We start from the raw sequence: 21,044 nt of genomic DNA on the forward strand, positions 1-21,044 counted from the left end.
TTTCTTCTTCTTTTTTTACTCACAAGCATGTAGTTTGGGAAACATCCACCTCAACAGCATATTTCTTCTCTCTGGTTCAGGTGCATGCTGGCACTCAGTCTGTGTCAGCATCTGCACGCAGGGCCCTAGGGAGTTCTTTTGGGGCTGTGGAGAACTGCAGTGGCATTCCCATGGCTCTGTATTTTTGCTTAGGAGAAGCCCACAGGGAACGGTAACCACAGGGGGACAAATAGATGAGTACTTACAGAATTGGGAAGTTTCATCACCTCGACTGCCACTAGATACCATAGATGGAGAATAGAAAACTTTTGAATACCTTCTATGTTACTTCATTGGATCCTTAGAACAACTCTATGAAGTATTCACTCCATTTTCAGATGAACAAAGGAAAGCTGGGATACATCATGATCATACCCACAGTCACACACCTAGTAATTGGCAGAAGAGAGATTTCAACCCAGAGTTTGCTAATTCTAAAACAAGTTATTTGCCAATTAGAAGACATTTTGTTCAAAACGACTCTGTCTTAGTATTGTGCCATCAGCTTCTTGCCAAAAGAATCCAAGACTGAGCTTCCCAAACGCTGATTATATGTTTGTAGCAGGACAAAAAAGTTCTCAGTAGGGAACAGTGTTGGAGCCGTGCTCTGTAGTGAAAGACCTCAAGGGACACCCAACATGGAAAGCAATTGATGGACTTGAAAGAGCTTCCTCAAAAGCAGCAAGCATCATTGGCAGGTGTAGACAGTAAGCTCAAGTTTGGAGTCATTGAACCCATGTTTGTGTGAAATGCAGGAAGTCACAACCTCTCTCAGCCTCAGTTTTCTTGTCTATAAAATGCAGAGACTGTGCTAGGCAATCTCCAAGCTCTCCTCTAAATCTAGGGTGCCCAAATCACAATTATTTGTGTTATCATTCAAAGCAGCTCCCTTGCTGGCTCATTATCCATGCCCTACCTCGTAACTGGAGGGGTCTGACAAGGTTCTGTCCTGCTAATCCCTGTTTCTCTCTCCTCCATACACACTCTGTCTCTTTCTGTCTCTCTGTATGTATCTGACTCTCTCTCTCTCTCTCTCTCTCTCTCTCTCTCTCTCTCTCTCTGTCTCTCTCTCTCTCTCTCTCTCTCTCTCTCTCTCTCTCTGTGTCTCTCTCTTTCCCTCTCTCTCTCTGTCTCTCTGTCTCTCTCTCTGTCTCTCTCTCTCTCTCTCTCTCTCTCTCTCTCTCTCTCTGTCTCTCTCTGTCTCTCTCTCTCTTTCCCCCTCCCTCTCTCTCTCTCTCTGTGTATGTATGTATGTCTATCTCTGTCTCTCTCTCTCTCTGTTTCTCTCTCTCCCCCCAAGTCCAATCAGTTTAGTTTAATTATTATCTATACTCCAATTATTCAAGATGTCTCTACATATGTGCTCAGACATCACCTATTGGATATTTCAAACCAGATGCCCAGAGGAATCTCAAACTCAGTAAGACCAAAATTGAACTCACTATCTTTCTAACCCCCTCCCCAAATAAAAATCCCTCACATACTTGCTAAGCATCCCTGTTTCTTCCAAGGACACCACTATCCTTTGTGTTACCAGACTCACAACCAGGGCATCCTCCTCAGCTGCTCCCTCTCCCCTCACATATTCAATGTATGGTCAAATCTTACCACTGGCAACCATGGCCTTTCACAAAGAGCTCTTATTACTTACATAACAATGTTGCTCTTGCCCTTCTCCTGGTTTACCTAGACTCTCACAAGAGGCTACTTACTGTTCTCCCTGCTGCAAGTCTCTCCCTATTTGATTCTATGATAAAACCTCCTGCCACAGTCAAATGCAACACTGACTGTGTCATTCCTCTAGTCAAGAAACTCTGTCTTGCCTCTAGGATCACACCTGTGTTTGACTTTTCCAGTCCAGAATGTCATGGTCCACACCAACCCTTCTGACCTCATTACCCATCCCTCCCTTTCCACATTTTATACCTAAACCAAACTGGCCTTCTCACTGTTCTGCTTTTATTACACTCCATCTTACATCTCCATGTCTTTGCTTTGGCCATGCCCCATTCCTGGAATGCTCTCCTTACTCATATCTGCCTCCTTATAGAACCTCATTCCTTTGAAACTCAGGTGATACACTGCCTACTCTCTGAAACCTGTCTTGATCCCCACCACCTACTTGTTCCTTTCCTTCTCTCAACTACATGATCTTCATTTTTCTATTGATTCTGTATGTACCTATTTAAGCCCACATTGTCAACTTACATAGATGGTGAGCTCCTTTGGGCCAAGCAATGTCCCCAGTGCTGAATACAAAAACTCAAACACATGAGGCACTTAATAAATGCTTACTTGCTCAAGTGATAGAATTACATCAGTCAACAAACTTTATTAAGTGCCTAGTATATGCCAAACACTGTGTTGAGTAGTAATTGAAGTATTCTTTTGAATGTTTATCCTGAGCTTCAAGAAACACCCACCACACATATTTATAAACTTACAAGGAGCACAAAGGCAATCAGGTCATCAAGTAAAGGTGAGTAAGGGAGGAGGAAAGTCTCCATTTCTGTTTCCATACACATTATTCCATACACAAACACAGAAACACAGACACACACACACACACACACACACACACACTTATGCACACATGTGCTAATAACAAGTAGACAAATATATGGGAGATCTCAAAGACAGAAAAACAAAAGAGAATTCCAGGCATGGGGCAAGGACCAGTCACTAATGAAATAACAAAACATTACTCCACCTTCATGAGAGAGAACAGGGTCACTGGGACTTTGACATAAATGGTGTATAGAAAAAGCAGCGAAGCACCCTTGGTTTAAAATCTAAGGGTTCTCAGAGCACTGATTCTGTCCATGGTGATGTGCTAAGGGAATAGAATGCAGTGAGGATGGTCACAGGAGCCATGTTGTTGATGATGCCCATATTATTATAGGCCTTAATGGTCTGCACACATTTCACATACCTCCTCTCTGTATTTTAGAGCACCTGGAACATGGCAGGCACTTAATAAATGCTTGTTTCCATGATCCTTTGGTCACTAATTAGTGACGAAACATGTTCAGCGAGCCAGACACTGTGCCAGGGTGCTGGGACTTAGAAGAAAAAAGAAAACATTTCTGCCCTCAAGGAGCTTATAATTTATTTAAAGAGACAACATTTAGGCATCTGTACAATAGATACTGAATGAATGAATGAATGTGTAACCTGGACTTAGACCTAACCATGAGGTGGACTTGGAGCACAGAGCCTGATGACAAAGGAATGAAACATTTAGAGAGCTTTGATAATGAGGCTTTGTGCCAAGTGCTGAAGAGAGAAGAAGACACAGAAATTAGTTCTGGCCCTTGAGCAGCTCCTATTTCAATGGCAGAGATAAGGAACAGTACCTTGAGAAGGGTTCAGGGGCAGGCCCAAACAAACGGCAGGGCATTTTTGGCTGCAGGGCCCCAGGACCTGGAAACTGGAGGGGCTTCATGAAGACACCCATGCTTCAGCTAGGTGTCAAAGGAAGGGGAAGGAGAGGAGAGCTTCTTAGAGGCCAGGAGGGAACACATAACAGGCTCTAGGTATAGTCTATAGGATTATGCAGACGTGGGAGGTAGCATGTCATCCTGAGTATTGTTGCGGAACTGAATTCTCACAAGTGTCCTGTGAGGCACTTAGGAAAGATGGGAAAAAAAAAACCTGAGAGCTTTAAGGTGATGCCCCATCACCTAGCACACAGCAGCCAAAATGGGATTTGAACTCAGATCTCTGCTGGCTGCAAGTCCAGCACTCCTTCCAATAGACCATTCCTTCCCTCTCACAGAAAAGTGCACACTATCTCCCTTGAGTCTGGTTCTGCTGCTCCCAGAGCATAATTCCAAATTCAGAAATATTTGGAGACAGGGGAGGTGGGAGATGCTCCCCCTCACAAGTTCTGCACCACTGGGAGAGGGGGGAGGTGATTTCCTTGTCTTCTCTTCCCCTGGAGACTTCTGCTAAAACCCTCACAAGGAGAATCCTCATAAACTCTTCAGATATTAAAGTCCCGGTGCCAAAGTGCAGCTTGGAGAAGTAACCATTACAAGCATCCAAGAAAAGAGGCTTCAGGAGGTGACTTATGTGTCTGCCATTCTGAGAAGCACCCGTAATTCTCTGAATTTACTTCTGTCATGAAATCCTCCACTTTATCTCCTGCCCCATGAAAAACCTCATAAATTTCTCCATTTAACTGCTAAAGTCTCATCTCTGGCCTCCTGGCTCGGCCTTGAGCTTCCACAGGCAGCTTGTTTCTAAAAGGTTGGTTTTTCTCCTCCTACTTTCTTTTTTGAAGCTTTAAAGCACTGTCTATGAGAGTTTGTATCATTCGAATCATTACTATGTGGCTAATGAAAATGATAGTAAAAGCTAGAGCAAAGCTGATCATTACTGTTTCTTTTTATTTGAATATTTCCATGGCCAAATCATTGTCTTTGTAGCACTTTAGGACACACTTCTTGATGTTATGAAATTGCCCTAAGGCCTTTAGCTAATCTGAAATGTTCTCTATCCCAATAGCATATGTTCCCTACTTCTTTCTTTGAGACTCATTAATAATAAATAATTAGAGGTGAAATAGAGATCAGTGAATTTGAACCTCAAAACAACCCTATGAGATTGATGGGTGATGATCTCCAATTTCTGTATAAGGAAACTGAGTCAGAGAGGTTAAGAGATTTAGTTGCCCATGCTCAAGAAAGCAAGTAATTGCAGAATGTAGGACCTAAACCCAGGTCTTCTGGACTCCAAGCCTAATAGGAGAACTCCTCCCCTCGTTCTATTTGAATACACCTTCCTATGCTACCCTTCTCTCTTTCAGCTTAAAATCTTCCCACTTCCAAATAGGATTCATCTAATTCCTCCCAGTTTTAAACTTTTCCCCATAACATTCATTAAAAACAAACTCTTACCACCTCCGAAATCTGATCTCTATGAAGCCAGATCCCTCCTTGATGTAACTACCACTTGGACATCTGCTGTAGTTCAGGATCTCTTTCTCTATTAAGTCAGAAAATGAGTGCTTAGGGTGGAAATCACGTCTGCCCAAAGGTTTGGTGGAGCTTCAAGGTCAAGGCTGTCATTGAAGCAACAATAAATAACATAGTACAAGGTGAACTCGGATCATGCTAATATACAACTCTTTTGTACTATAGAGAATTGGGAGTTTAGACAATTAAGCACACTGTCTTGACCTTGGACAAATCACTTGACCTCCTCAGGCTTCAGTTTCATCATCTGTAAAACGAGAGGGCTAGACTGCTAAGGTCCTGGCCAGCTCTATGATCCCGGGTTGTCTCACCATCCTGGGACTCAGGTTCCCCATTTGTTAAATGATGGCATTGGATTAGACATTTCTGAGATCCATTCCAGCTCTAGAGCTAAGAGCCCATGACTAGACTATAGTGTAAACTTAGCAAGGAAGGAAGGAAGGAAGGAAGGAAGGAAGGAAGGAAGGAAGGTAGGAAGGAAGGGAGGGAGGGAGGGAGGGAGGGAGAAACTTTGCAATGTCGTGAATCTTATCCCATCCTAGAAAATAAAGGTGGGGGCGGGGAGGAAGGGGGATCTGTTTCAGTCATTTTCCCTGTTCCATCTACCAGCTTCTGGGGAAAAGATCATCATTTCCAAGGCAGAAAGGAATCTTTGGGAAGGTTAAGCTATGTTTAATTAAGGTGAGGAGACCACACCAGAAATAAGAGAATGGCCACAGAAATGCAGCCAAAGATGAAACTATTCAGTTTCATCCTTGAGCTCCAAACATGTCTGTAAACAATGTAGCATCCAAATGGAGCAGACAGAAGAGACACCCTGAGCAAGAGTGAGCTCCTCAGGGACATTTCAGCTTTAGACATGAGATATGGAGGATGGAATCCCTTTGAAAAAGAAAGCAGCTCATTCTGACAGCTAAGGGTTCCTTCTGAGTCAAAACCAAAACATGGTATTTCCAGGCCCTATGTGCCTTGACTTCTCTATGAGTCAGTTTCTACATTTTCACTAGACTAGATGATCTGTGGGATAGAACTTCTTGCACCCAATCTATGATCCCAGGACTCTGACTACAGATAAAAGGGTTATGAGGCATGTCTATGTGTGCTTTTATTACATCAGAAGGAAAATGCACATTCCCTGGTAAGAACTTGCTTACATATCCCCAGCATCTCACATGTTGTCTGTCCCATTAGAAATGTAAACTTCTCCTGGGCAAGAGCAAATTGGCTTTTCTTTGTATCACTATGCAACAGCATTTTGCCTGGCCCAGAGTAAGTACTTAATAAATCCTCGTGGACTCTCAAAGTAGATTTTTGGTGAAAAGAATAGGCAAAAGGTGAGTTATGAACCTGAAGCCACAAGATCTTTTTCTCCTGCATAGAGACAGTTCTCCATTGATATCTGTGTACACACACACGCGCGCACACACACACACACACACACACACACACACACATACACATACACACACTAGCTCTCTGCTGCTGCAATGGGACCTTGGTGGGAGCTGCTCAGCCAGTGTGACTAAATAGACTAGTCATTTCAGAGAACTCCGAGTGGTCTGGTAAGAAATCCCTCCTTACAGGTACAATTGTTGTACCAGTTGTGGGGGTTACAAAAGAAAAACCAGTTGGGAGGTCACTTTAGAAGCTCCAGAAGTTTCACCTCATTGTTTTTACAGAAATAATTGGAGAAATAAGCATGGGAGCCCAACTACTTCATCCATTAGAAATGGCCTTGGGAGTTAGCAAGGCTACAGGGCACTCAATGTGGTAAAGGGGGCAGGGAGGGGCCAACAAAGCACATTTTCCCTAAGTGTTGAAAGCAATTTGTAGTCTCTTTTTGTGTTTCCATAAAATGATGCTTTCCCTAATAAACTCCCTCAGGGTCTTTGCTGCCTTGTATCCTTCTAGTCGTCATAGAAACCTACGAAAAGCATATTGACATAAGTCTGCTTTCATCAACCATAATCATTCCATTCACCAGGTGAGAATTAAGTGCCTGCCCTGGGCAAAGCCTGCTGCTTTCACTGAATTTGTTTCATTAGAACTAAAAGTCTATCAATTTAAGGGGAAAAAATTACAATCCCCCAGATTCAATACTTTCTCTCATGCTTAGTCATACACACACCCATTATTTGTGTAGACAAAGAGTAACAACAAAGTACAGCCAAATCAGTGAGTGGTATTGAAGTGAGAGAGAGGACAAGGGGAGGAAGAGGTGAGGGACCAAGACTTCGACTCTCTCAGCCTCAGTTTCCTTCTATGTGGAATGGTGATCATAGTACCTACACTTCACATGGTTATCACATGGATCAAATGAATTGATTATACGTGGACACATACAGGACACACATATAGACATACAGACAGATATTTGTTGTGTTGGTTCAGTTGTGTCTGACTCTTCCTCACCCCATGTGGGGTTTTTTGGCAGAAATACTGGAACAGTTTGCCATTTCCTTCTTCAGCTCATTTTACAGATGAGAAAAGTGAGGCAAATAGGGTTAAATGACTTGCTCAGGGTCACAGAGCTAGGAAGTGTATAAGGTAGAATTTGAACTCAGGTCTTCCTGATTCCAAATCCCACTGCTCTATCCATTGTGCCACCTAGCTGCCGATATTTATATTTACACATGTAGAGAATCAAATAAAATACGATAACTAAGTAAGTGTAAGCACTGGTGTCGCCATTGCAGAGATAAGGCTACATAATACAACATGGTATGATGTAATATAGGATGGGATGGGACAGGACAGGATAGGATAGGATAGGATAGGATAGGATAGGATAGGATAGGATAGCATAGCATAGCATAGCATAGGATAGGACAGGAGAGGACAGGACAGGATAGGATAGGACAGGATAGGATAGGACAGGATGGAACAGGACAGGATGGGACAGACAAGACAGGATAGGGCAGGATAGGACAGGACTGGATGGGACAGTACAGGACAGGATAGCATAGGACAGGACAGAAAGGGACAGGATGGGACAGGAGAGGACGGGGCAGGACAGAACAGGGTAGGATAGGATAGGATAGCATAGGATAGCATAGGATGGGACAGGAGAGCATAGGATTGGATAGGACAGGATGGGACGGGACAGGACAGGATAGGACATGACATGACAGGACAGGATACGACAGGACAGGACAGGATAGGACAGGACAGGACAGAACAGGACAGGAGAGAACAGGACAGAATGGGACAGGATGGGACAGGAGAGGACAGGACAGGATGGGATGGGACAGGACAGGAGAGGACAGGACAGGATAGGATAGGAGAGGATAGGACAGGGCAGGACAGAACAGGACAGGATAGGACAGAGTGGGATAGAATAATGGTGAGGGAATCACTGCCAGCACAGATCAATATCTTCTCTGCAACTTAGTCTCAGGGAGGTTGTTTTGTGGTTGTATTTGTTGTTGTTTGTTTTGTTTGTTTGTTTGTTTTGGGGGAGTGTCAGAGGAAGAGAATAAGCATTTAAACAACACCTGCTGTGTGCCAGGCACTATGCAAAGCACTTTGCAAGCATTGTCTCATTTGACCTTGACAACAACCCTGGGAGATAGGTGTCGTTGTTAACTCAGTTTTATATTGAGCAAACTCAGACAAACAGAGGTTAATTCACTTGCCCAGCACTATGTGGCAATAAGTATCTGAGGCTGGATTTGAACTCGTCTCTTCCTCACTCCAGGAGCTCTGGGCACTATACAAGTTGTGTGTATCAGAGACAGGACTAGAACTCATAGTCTTCCTGGGGAGGCCAGCTCTCTCTTCCCTGGACCTCATGGCATTATATAACAGCTCTCACTTGGAGAGCACTTTAAATTTTGTAAAACACTTAACATACAAACTAACTGAAGATGTGATTAGTACCTAGCTGTGAGACCTTGGGCAAATCCCTTTCCCCTTCTGGGTCTCAGTTTCTTCGTCTATTAAATAAGTGAGCTAGATCTACATTCATTCAGTGTCTTATATTATCAGAAAGCTTAAGAAAGCAAACAGAGGGTCAGAAGGGAATAGAAATGCACAACCATTGCCTACCATGGAGGACAGGAGGTCTGCATCACTGGAGAGAATACCTACTTCAGGGAGATTAGAGGTACATTAGACATTGGTGCCCACCAGTGCCACATCTGCACCCTGCCCCCTCCCCATACACATGCATATAAAAAGACATAGGACAGAGTGATGAAGGAAATGCATCCTGATTCTTTGTCCATTGCTGCCAGTGGAGGGAGGAAAAGCAGCAAGTTGGAATAGGTTTCCTTCATGAATTTTCATTTCTGAGAATAGAATCATTCCAGTCCGGTCTTCCACCCAAGTTTGAGGTAGAGTTGACAACACCTGGAACCCAAAACATGGCAGCAATCTGAACTGCTTGTACAGTCAGAGGCTCACTAAAGAATTGGAACAAGAGACCTTGGATGCCATCTTTTCTGACCCAATATTATTTTTGCAGATGAAGAAACTGAGGCATATAGAGTTTAAGCTATAAAAATGGGCCTGGCATGATGGGATATATTGATAATCTCTGCTATTATGAGAGTTGAAAGGTAATGGATCAGCTGAGCTGCACTTGGGCTAAAACTGATCAGTTGTACATGCCAGGCCCAGGCCCAGTGTGGTAAGTGCCAAGTAGGGAGGGGTGAACCAGGCCTGGTCAAAAATGGAAAACATTGATGCAGCAATACCACTTCTAGGGCTGTATCCCAAAGAGATCATACAAATGATAAAAGGAACCACATGTACAAAAATATTTATAGCAGCTCTTTTTGTGGTGGCAAAGAGTTGGAAATTGAGGGGTACCAATCAATTAATTAGGCAATGTTAGAACAAGTTGTGGTATATGAATGTAATGGAATACTATTGTGATGATGAGCAGGCAGATTTCAGAAAAACCTGGAAAGACTTATATGAACCGATGCTGAGTGAGGAGAGCAGAACCAGGAGAACATTGTACACAGTCACAGCCACATTGTGCGATGACTAACTTTGATAGACTCAGATCTTCTCAGCAATGCAAGGTTCTAAGACAATGCCAAAAGGCTCATGATGGATGCTGTCCACATCCAGTGAAAGAGTTACAGAGTCTGAATGCAGATCAAAGCATACTATTTGTTCTGTCTATGTTTTGTTTTGTTTTGTTCTGTTTCTTTCTTGTGGTTCATCCCATTGGTTATAATTCTTCTATACAACATAACTAATGTGAAAATGTGTTTAATAAGAATTTATATGTAGAGTTTATATCAGATTATATGTTGTCTTCGGGAGCAGAGAGAAGAAAATTTAAAACTCAAAAGCTTGTGGAACTGAATGTTGTGAACTAAAAATAAATAATTTTTTAAAATTATTTTTTATAAGGAGATAGAAAATAACAGAGCTTAGGTGCTGAGGAGTAGTGGGTTTAGGACTGTCAGCAGCCACTGTACTTTCACACTGGGCAAGACCATGAGACTCATTTTTAAAAATTATAAATGCACATATACAGATATACACACATATACACACCACAAACACACACACATACATACACACAGACACACACCCCAATAGTTAGAAAGTACATATAGAAACTAAAATCAGTGTCTCCAGTCTCCTACAATCCAGTGATTTTTCTGGTCTAAAATTATCTTGAATCTAAAAAACAGAAAAGTCACGTAGGAAAAATAAAGGTTAATCTTCTTGCACATGAGCTCATGGGATGCACTGGATCTTTAAAATGTGATTTGGCCAAATCCACATTTAAAAGAAAGCTGCCTAAAGCTCTGTGAAATACCGTCTAATTTAAGCCAAGATTGACATCCTTCTCACCCCCATTAGAAGCTCAAACTCAAAGACCTTTGACAGATTCAGATCTTTGACCCTTTGAATTCAAGCAGATCATACAAAGGTTTGTGTGAGTTTGTTAATTGACATAGGAAATGCATTTACACAAGAAGAGAACTCACAGAGAGCATGGATGGACTTGTGAAGCTATTGCTCCTCTCCTTCCTGTCCCAAGGAAATCACCTAAGTGAAATCACCTAAGTTACAAACTACAGCAATGAGAACTGGAATGATGAAGGAAAGCCCAGGGCTTGGTGTGCACCACAATCCTCCACTGCATGCATCTGTCTTTTCTCTCAGGTCCCTGGGGGTGAAGAAGAAAAATAGACGTGGGAAGCCAGGAAGTGGGCAGGAAGACTGAGAAAGAACTCTGTACAAAAAGTAAAGATACAAGAGATTTACGAGTGCTATCTTTCCCAGGATGAGTGACTGGAAGAGGCTCCTGTAATTTTCCTGTTTCCTCTTAATTTGAAAGAATATGGGGGTTGAGGCAAGATCTTTCAAGATGAATAATAGTGATTATATAAAGTAAGGCCCCTTTAGCATGGTTTATTTTAACAAAGGAGCATTTGGGAAAAGTCCAGCCCCAAAGGACTGGGGTGTTGGTATACAACCTTACTTAATCCCTTCAAAGTGAAGTTTGCCAATCATTTGACTACATTGGGACAAAACTATGCTTTCTTCCTTAATAAAAGAGGTATCTTTCATATACGGAATAATTATTTTTTTTCTTTTTTCTGGCTTTGTATTAAGAAAAAATATATATCTATTGATACATTCTGAACTACTTATAGGAATCCATAATCTTACAAACAAGAGTATGAAATTAACTTTTCCCTGGTAGGGAACACTGGGTGCTAGCATGTCCCTTGGCTCTTGAAGAAATCAGATTCTTTATTTGAAAAAAAGTCCAACACAGGATTCCTAACATTTGTTAATGACTCTGAAGGACTCTATGTCCTTGGAGTCATAATGGTGGACCACCCTGGCTTTTTCACTTTCTAGGTTTGTGACATTGGATAAGTTACCCCAAGTCTGTGCCTTAGTTTCTCAGAATCTCAGAGTTGGAATCTACCTTAGCAGCCATCTAGCCCCACACATAACTGGAAAAGAATCATCACATTCAATGACAGGAAAGCCACTCCATCCTGAGACAACCCAGCCCTCCAAGCTATTTTTGTCCTGACTTGTAATGGACTCTTTGCAATTTGCACCCATGCCCTAACTCTGCCCTCTGGTACCAAGCTGAGCCTTTCCAATCCCTCTTCCACAGGCCAGTCCTTCAATTACTTGAAAAGACTGTCTCCCAAGTGTTTTTGTCTCTAGTTTAAATATCCCCTAATTATCATATAACATCAATTTGATAAATGCTTGTTAAATTGAATGAAAATTAGGCCCTTGGTTCCCTTGGCTACCCTGCCCTGGATGAGCCCAGTTTATCAATGCTCACCTGTCTCTCATTCTTGTATGAAGTCATCTCTCTCAATTCAGCCCAAAGTCTCTCTAAGCATGCCTTTTTGAGATTCTGACCATTATCACATTGGCAGCTCTCCCTCTCAGCTTTACATCACATACAAGTTGGTAAAGATAGTATCTATGTCTTTATCCAAGTCAGTGATTATCAGGTTAAACATCTTAGGGCCAAACAGGGATTCCTGCCACTTTTTAGTTTCTCCATCTGAAAATGATTTGCTTGGTCTCTAGATAACCTGTCAGGGAACTCCCATTCACTTCAGCTGCAAAATGAAATGTACAGTTATTTTTCAGTCTTTCAAAAAGTCCAAGGTAAGCATGCAGCTATTCAAATTAGTGCCATTGTGGCATCTGGGCCTGTGCTGTAGCATCTATTGGGTGCCAAGCACACAGTTTGGTCTGTGGCACTCAAGTGCTAACTATATATTGAAGCAGGTGATGTAGGGGAATGGGCATGGAACTGGCGGTTCAAATCCCTGTTCTGACATGTGATAGCTACATGACCATAGGCAAGCCCATCCAACCCTGTGAGACCCAGTGTCTCCACATACTAAGGAGAACACTTGTACGAACTACCTCATCAGGTCAATGTGCCAAAAGTACTTTGTTTTTTTTTTAAAAAAGCACATTTTATGAATGTAATGTATTATTAAGGAGAAAAAGCCAGACTGGATTTGTGATTTCACTGAATTTGGGAATTCTTGGATGAGGAAAATCCATTTACCAATTGGAGGCTGGTACCTTGTTTGTTATGTGGAGAGCTGCGCAGAGCACTAAAAAGTTAATTGACTTAACCAAGGTCATACAGACAGTATATGTGTGGGACACTTGAACCCAGGTTCTCCTGACTCTGCCTTCCCTTTCTGCAAAGTAGATAAGAACAATAGTTTCGTGTGTGTGTGTGTGTGTGTGTGTGTGTGTGTGTGTGTGTTTTCTAGGCACAAATCTGAAGTTCAGGAGGAATCACTTATGAATATCACCCATATGGTCAAGGGAGTTGTTGCTATAAACCCTTTATTTTACAAATAAAGAAACTGAGGCCAGATCAAGAATGACTCTCCCCAAGTCACTCTTTACTGCAATTCTTATCTTGGGCCTTCTCAGCACTAACACAGATGAATACACTCTCCTTCCAATTTCTTTTTTTTAATTAGTGATATTTAGCTTGAATATATGTTCGATATATAAATATATGTATGTATATATACATATATATATATATTGTTGTTCAGTCATTTCAGTCATGTCTAACTCTTCATGATGTCATTTGGGGTTTTCTGGCAGAGATACTGAAGTGCTTTGCCATTTCCTTCTCCAGGTCATTTTACGGATGGAGAAACTGAGACAAACAGGGCTAAGTGACTTGCCCAGGGTGATACAGCAAGTAAGTATCTGAGGCCAGATTTGAGCTAAAGTCCTCCTGTTTCCAGGGCTGGCCCTCAATCTACTGTGCCACATAGCTTTCATGTACGTTTTTGTGTATACACACACATACATACACATACACATACATATGTACACACATGTATACATACACAAATATATGTGTATACGCAAACACATATATACATATGCACGTGTACCTTGTATATGTATGTGTATTTATATAAGCATTGTTGTACATGCATATGCATATATGTGTGTACTCTGTATGTATGCATGTTATATGTATGTGTAGTATATATCATATAAAGACATAAATGTATGTATGTAGATATATGTGTGTATATAATTATTTACATATGTGTGTATATATAAAAGCATATGTGTGTGTGTGTGTGTGTGTGTGTGTGTATGGAGAGAGAGAGAGAGGTAGAATGAGAACGAATAACATAACTGAAATTCAGCTAACTCAAATTTCAGAGTGCCTTCGTTGCTCCCAACATTCCAAGGCTTCTCTGAGCTCCTGATCAGAGGGGATCACACAGTCAACCTCTAGGGCAGGCTCATTTTTCCAAACCTGCATGTATAATTTTGACCACAGGGACCCCAGAAGTTGTCCCTCCACACACAAATGTGCCAGGCAGCCAAGTGAGGGGTCCTGTGGGCTTCTCACAGAAAACTAAAGGTTCTTATCTGACCATACTGTCAACCACACACCACTTTACCCACTTTAATTTATGAATGAATGAAATCACCCATAAATCTCTCCCCAGCTTTTCTCTGGGAACAGCTTTCTCCAGCCTATCTAGCTTTCTGCTGGGGCCAATTACACAAACCCTTCTTAATATATTGGCTTTCAGGATTTTTTTTTGGATAGCCTACTGAAGAAAGAGACCAATTGAGATAAAGGGGGGAGGGGAATCTAAGAGGTGAAAGGAGGATAATGGTCCTAAAAGCCTAGAGAAAGTCGTATTCTGTGAATCTGTTCCAGATCTCCACTATCAAACATCCTGTTAGCCCACAGATATGAAAGTAAGAACACACACACAGAGGAAGATTCTTCTCAGCAAAGGAGCAAACCTGAAACCTGATGGCTGCATCCCTTCCTTTTCACCCCCTTCTCTTGGTGAACCCTACAGAGGAAATCCTAAGTAATCATCCCACGATGTTGTCCTCATGTTGTAAACTTGTCAGCTGAATGGATTCCCTGAATGGAAATGCCTTCCAACACTACAAGGATTCGACTCATTTGCAGTTTATAGTCTCAGAGGGTCACCCGAGGGCACCTAAAGGGTTAGGCACTGGTTTGATCTATATTTCTCTTATTATTAGTGAATTAGATCATCCGTTAGGACCAGTAGCAAGACCCTGGCCACCCAGCTTTAAGGAGTTAGATCCAGGTTTTCTGGGCTCCAAGACTGGTCCTCTACTGCTATACAATATTCTTCTTCTCCAAGTAAAACATTTCAATCTCATTGAAGAAAGTGAACCTTCTTTTTCTAGAGGAAATCCATTAGTATCTATCTTAAAACATCTACACTAGCACCAACAGAGCAGTTTCTTCGTGAATTGTTTTCATAGCCCGTGAAAAGCTGGCAGGGACCTTGGGGAATGTTGAGGCTACTCCCCTCACTTTTCTGTCTTTTTTTAAAGCCTCCACTTCCTTCTTGAATATTTAACCCAAAGAGCAGGCAAGAACAACAAAGAAAACAGATGTCCCCTTGCCTGACTGAGAATAACATCCCAGTGAGCCAAAAGGGAAATGTTAACCTGAAAACCAATTTCACTTGACATCCGTGTGCCTTCCTCTCAACTCTGAGACTTAGAAGACCAAATCAATAGAAAGTCTCCAAATAGGCCGAAATATTTATAGCTTTACTTTTTGTGATAGCCAAGAAATATAAACAAATAGATCCTTGTCAACTGAGGAGTATCCAAACAAATTGTGGTACATGAGTATAATGGACTCTTACTGTGCTAGTCAGTCGATCAGCATTTATTAAGTGTCTGATGTCATAAGGACATAGTACAAATGATTAATGTGATGGATTACAAAGAAGCATGGAAAGATTTCTAGGAACTGATACAGAGTGGTCAGCAGAGTCAAGAAAACAACATACACATTAAGAACAACTATGTTAACACAAAGAACAATGACCCACCAAACATCAAAAGCATATGTAACACAATTCCAAAGATCAAGGATCTGAATAGAAAGGAAAAGACACTCCCAAGTCACCCCTTTTGGGGAGGTGGGAGGTCCACAGAGATTACACATTGCATATGGTTCACAGCTTTTTAAATATATCAACCTGTTGGGCTGATATTTTTTCCTCTTTATGAAATAACTATCTATCATATAGAATACCTCTCTGGAAAGAGGACAAGGGAGGCTGATTGTCATGAAACCTGAGCATATGTCTTGGTTCTGCCAAAGAAGTACCAATAAATCCTTGAATCTCCCAGTTGGAAGAAATTTCAGAGATCATTGAACCCAAATGAGGTCTGAAGCTTGGATATCCTTTCCCCACATTCCTGAACAGTGTCCCTGCAGTCTTCACCAGAAGCCCTCTATCAATAAGGGACCAGCCAAGACATCCCATTACCTTTTGGATGGCAGAAGTAGTCACAATGTCCAAACTTAATAACACAATAATTAGCTTCCTTCCTCAATAGCTTCCATCCCCTGTGGTAGCTCCTGCCCTTGGCATCGGAGGAGATGAGGAAAAATTCCTCTCTGATGCCACAAGGCTTCAAGCATTTTAGAGCAGGGGTATTCTTTCCTCTTCTGCCTTCTCTTCTTCAGGGTAAATATGCCTGAAGGCTTCAAGCAATTATTGCATGGCCTTGTTTGGGGTCTTTCACCCTCCTGGTTCCTCTCCTCTGGACACACTCCAGCTTATGTTTGAAGAGTTTCTAATGTCTCATCTACAATTGATGTCCATATGTGGCCTGACCAGAGCAGAGGACAGCACAAATGTCACTGCCTAGTTCTACACACTATGGCTCTCATTCTGTGGCCTCAGACACATCCACTCACAGCCCATCATGTCACACTAATGTCTGTCATTCAGCTGGCACAAGGTTTGTAGGCACAAGTCAGTTGGGTAAGCACTTTGGAGAAAATACAACAAGGTATGGGCAAATAATTGGGTATAAAGGGATTTTCCACAGAAACACAAATTTTTATTTGGTGGCAGTGGTGGTGGCAGCAGGATCAGGGCCATGCTGGTCAAGCCCTCTGACAAGCAATATGGTGTGATGGAAACAGTCCTGGCATTGAAATCAGAAGAGTCTGGGTTCTGATCATGCCTCCAACCCTTTGTAGCTCTGTGACCCTGGGTCTAGCCATATAGCTCCTCTGCTCTACTGATCCAGTAGGACCATTCATTTAATTTAAGTTAATCTTCCTTCTCCACTCAAGACCTATGCCAGTGCTAGATCACAGACTCAGGGGTCCCTAAGTGCTTGAAGGCTTGTCCAATACTCTTACTGGTCACCAAACTAGAAAGCCTTGGAGTCTAAGTCTGGTAGCAGTCAATACAACCATGAGAGATGAGGGCCAGCTTAGCTGGGCTTGGAGGGCCTTCCTACTGTGGCATGTAGTTACAAGGTGAGGGGTTCTGGCCTCAATGACTCATGAAAACATGCTCCTAAAGCACAGGAGAGTAGAGCCAATGTTCATACCAACATCGCTGCAGATATTTCAAGGACCTGGTCCTCCTCCTCCTCCCAGGTGCTAGTGAAAGGGACCTGCCTCAAAGGAATCATGCCAAATTTGTTCCAATTAGAGAAGGAAATGATTATCTTTCTACACAAAAGCCCAAAATTATTCAATTACTTAGACCCTAGAAGAGACTATTCCTAATCCTAATTTATTCATGTTTTAATAACTTACATACAGCAGGTTAAATGTTGTTGGTGACTGAGTCCTCATTTTTGAAAACAATTAGTTTCTGCTCTATTTGGCAGTCTCTCATGATCAATTCCATTCGTGGGATTTGGAACATGCGCATGCCAGTGAGATATGATTTCTTTAATGGCTTTGAAGGCAATGGTACTAGAACAACAAATAAAGAGCCAAAAAGAACCACAGAGATCAGGTAGGTCACTACCTCATTTTATAGATGAGGAAGCTCATGTTTATAGACACCAAATGATCTGGCCAAAGTCACTCTGGCCAGAGCTGAGATTTGAACTCAGCTCTCTTGCCACTGCCTATGCCACCTGCTTCTAGCATAAGACAAACAAAATCTCTCCTCCTTTAAATAGTCATGCTTATTTTGTTAAACATGGGCTTCCTTTGAACAAAAAAATCCACTTCTCAAAAAGTAAAAAATAAAATAAAATAAAACAAAATAAAATTAAAATGTTCACTGGAAAAGGAAAGATCTTTCAACACCAGGCTGGGGGATATTACTTCTCCTGTAGCCTGGACAGGTCATTGCCTGCTGGGACATTCCATCATGCTCCCTCCCATCCTTACCACACCCCCATAGGCACTCATGCATACCTTCCTTATTCATCCTGCTCCCAGCTCTCCTTTTCCCCACCGGACCTCCTAGCCTCCTTCTCAGCATTATTCCAGGTCTCCTCCTTTTCCTTCCTACCCACCCACTCAGTTCATCCACCCACCAAAATGCTGAGTTCCGTTCCATAGTATTGTTTCAAGGCAGAACACATCCCTCTCGTCCCAATTCCATCACAGAAGCCCATCCTCTGCCACCAACATCAGCCTCCTCCAGCTGTGACCTCATTTTCCCCTCTCTGCCAGAACCGTAGTCCCTTCTGGACCCTGGCCAGTCCCTATAGAGCTTCAGAGACAGTCCCTCTTCTCTACTTTTCCTTGGCCACACAAAGCCCCTCTGAAGGGAAGCCCCCTTGGCCTGTCTCCCTCTGAAGGGAGCAATCTAGAATCCAGCCTGGCAAAGGATCGATAGAAAAGGTGAGGTTGGCCTTGGGTCAGTACTTTTTTTCAAAAGCCTGGTAACCCTGGAATGCCTCAGTCTGCTGAATTCATAGCTGATTACATTTTCCCTGGGAATGCAAAAGGGATGCCCAGAGGTTGAATGAGGCTTACATAATCCTGGCATTGCCCCACATTACCTAGGCAGCAGGCTGCTCCAACTCTTCTAAATTCACATTCAATCAGGTTGATGGGGAAGGCTACACTGTTTACAAGTGTCTTTCCACTTATCCTAGGATGGCGTCACCAGCACGATGAAAAACGGATGTAAGACAGTGGGTGGAAGACTCAGACAATTTCCAATATTATCCAGCCTTTGGTGATGAATATGGGAAAGGGAGGGAGGAGGAGAAGCTTAAGAGCTATGCTCTGACTCCCTCCTTTGTCTTCTTCCTCATCTTCAGAATGACAAGACTTTTTCCACTCAGATTTCAAAGGCATCCCCATAATTAATCTTAATGCTCTTCACAACCATCATATACACAAATCATCAGTGAGATGTTTCATTGTAACTTACCATGGGCCATGCGGTGGAACCAATAGTAACCTAGGTCAACTCCCAAAAAGGTCAAATACCATGTCCATGGAGAATTCCAAGGCAGATTGAAGAGTCTATAATTCTCCCAGACATAAATATAAGTGGACAACTCAATACTCCTGAAAAAGAGTCTGCAAAAGAAACAAAGGCAAGACCTCAGGTTCGTGTGCTAGCAGCAAAATCATATTTAGTAAATACAATAATTCTGTGTCAGGTACTTGGGGATAGTGAGGCAGAAAATGATGCAGTCTTGCCCTCACAGATCCTGAATTCATAAGACCATCATACCAGGGCATAAAGGGGCTGACGATGCCTTTAAACCAAACCCATTCACTTGGCAAACAAGGAAACTGAGGATCAGGGAGATTCAACTCAATTCAATTCAACAAACATTCATTAAGTACCTACTATGTGTCAGGCATTGTACTAAGTGCTGAGGATACAAAAAGAGGCAAAAAACAATCTCTACTGCCTTGTCCCAGGTTGTGCAGGTGGCTTTGTACTGGGAAGCAGTTGAGGGCAGGGGGAACTGGAAGAAGACAACCTCCATGCAGTCAGATAAGTAGACAGAAGATAAGTTTATAAAAGAGAGAGCATGTCAGGGCATTTCTTCACAAAAAAACCATGACAGCTGAGCTGAGCCTTGGAGAAAATAAGGATTCTGTGTCATACAGTGTACATCACCAAAGACAAAAAGGAAATATCCTATCCAACAGAGCTGACCTTCTACTGTATACAAGCACATAGCTGGGATCTAACACATATCCAGACAATCTCCAAGATGCAAACTTCTTTTTGCCGGAGAGTCAACAGGATCACAGCTGCCAAGCTTCCATTTTCATCAAAAGAAGGAGAAGGCTCTTCTATCTCTTTTCTCCCTCTGCGTATCAGATGAGATCCCACAAAAGGCCCGGCACATTCCAAGGAGTCCTCAAAATGAAATTATGCCCCAGCTTGATCTCTTCCTCATTGTGGTGACAACCCAGGCTGTCTCAAGAACTCACTGGGAGTCTTTTGGAATGGAGGATGAAGGACCCATTGGTGGCAATTTTGACTAATGAGATGTTGGATTTTTCTCATGCTTCCAATGCGTTGCTTAGTTTCTTATATCATTTAACTGAAGATGATCTCTGCTTCTCTTATTTATACATACGCACACAGAGAGAGGCAGAGCTGCTATTAGCAGAGTGTGTGTGTGTGTGTGTGTGCATGTGTTTTTGTATGTATATGTGTGTGTCTGTCTCTCTGTCATCAGGACAAGTGGCATGAAATTCAATTAATCAAACAACAAGCTCTTACTTGGTGACAGGCACACTGGATACAAAAGGTCAAAAGTAAAAAAAAAAAAAAAACAAAACTACCTCCTGACCTCACAGGGCTCCTTATGAAATGGGCACTAGAATGCCCCTTTAAAGACAAAGCCATTCTGGTGGGTGGGCTGATGCTGCTTTGGGTAGATCCTCAAGACATTACCAAGCTCAAGATGGTGGTTGGAAAGCAGGGACTTGCCTAAAGCTCTCCCCCAGGACCCTCTAAACAACTACAAAAATGGCTCTGAACAATTTCTAGAACTGCAGGACCCACGAAAGAGCAGAGGGAAGCAGGGCTCCAGCTCAGAACAGCCTGGATGGTAGCTGGGTAAGGTATATCGCACCATGCTGGGAGCAGAGCAGAGCAGGGCCCAGTGTGGGCTACGCCCTGACCAAGCAGAGCAGGAGCCAGGCAGAACAGGCCCTAGCACCCTGAGTTGGTGAGCTGTGGCAGTTACCAGACTTCTCAACCCACAAACACCAAAGACAACAGAAAAGGCTAGTGGGAAAAACTATGGGAGGAG

The 21,044-nt window shown here is 42.5% G+C and overlaps 1 protein-coding gene across 5 annotated transcripts in view; it reads right to left on the reverse strand.

Annotated features, from left to right (window-relative positions):
- The window catches only part of AGMO (alkylglycerol monooxygenase), a 384,446-nt gene that overhangs the window by 340,848 nt on the left and 22,554 nt on the right, over nt 1-21,044 (reverse strand). For all 5 annotated transcript variants that reach the window (XM_036758949.1, XM_036758948.1, XM_036758946.1 and 2 more), the window contains exon 3: nt 19,190-19,341. In XM_036758949.1, the coding sequence (XP_036614844.1) occupies nt 19,190-19,341 (152 nt within the window). The remainder of the gene's footprint in view (nt 1-19,189; nt 19,342-21,044) is intronic.

Source organism: Trichosurus vulpecula, chromosome 5, assembly GCF_011100635.1.
Source record: "Trichosurus vulpecula isolate mTriVul1 chromosome 5, mTriVul1.pri, whole genome shotgun sequence".
Taxonomy (NCBI): domain Eukaryota; kingdom Metazoa; phylum Chordata; class Mammalia; order Diprotodontia; family Phalangeridae; genus Trichosurus; species Trichosurus vulpecula.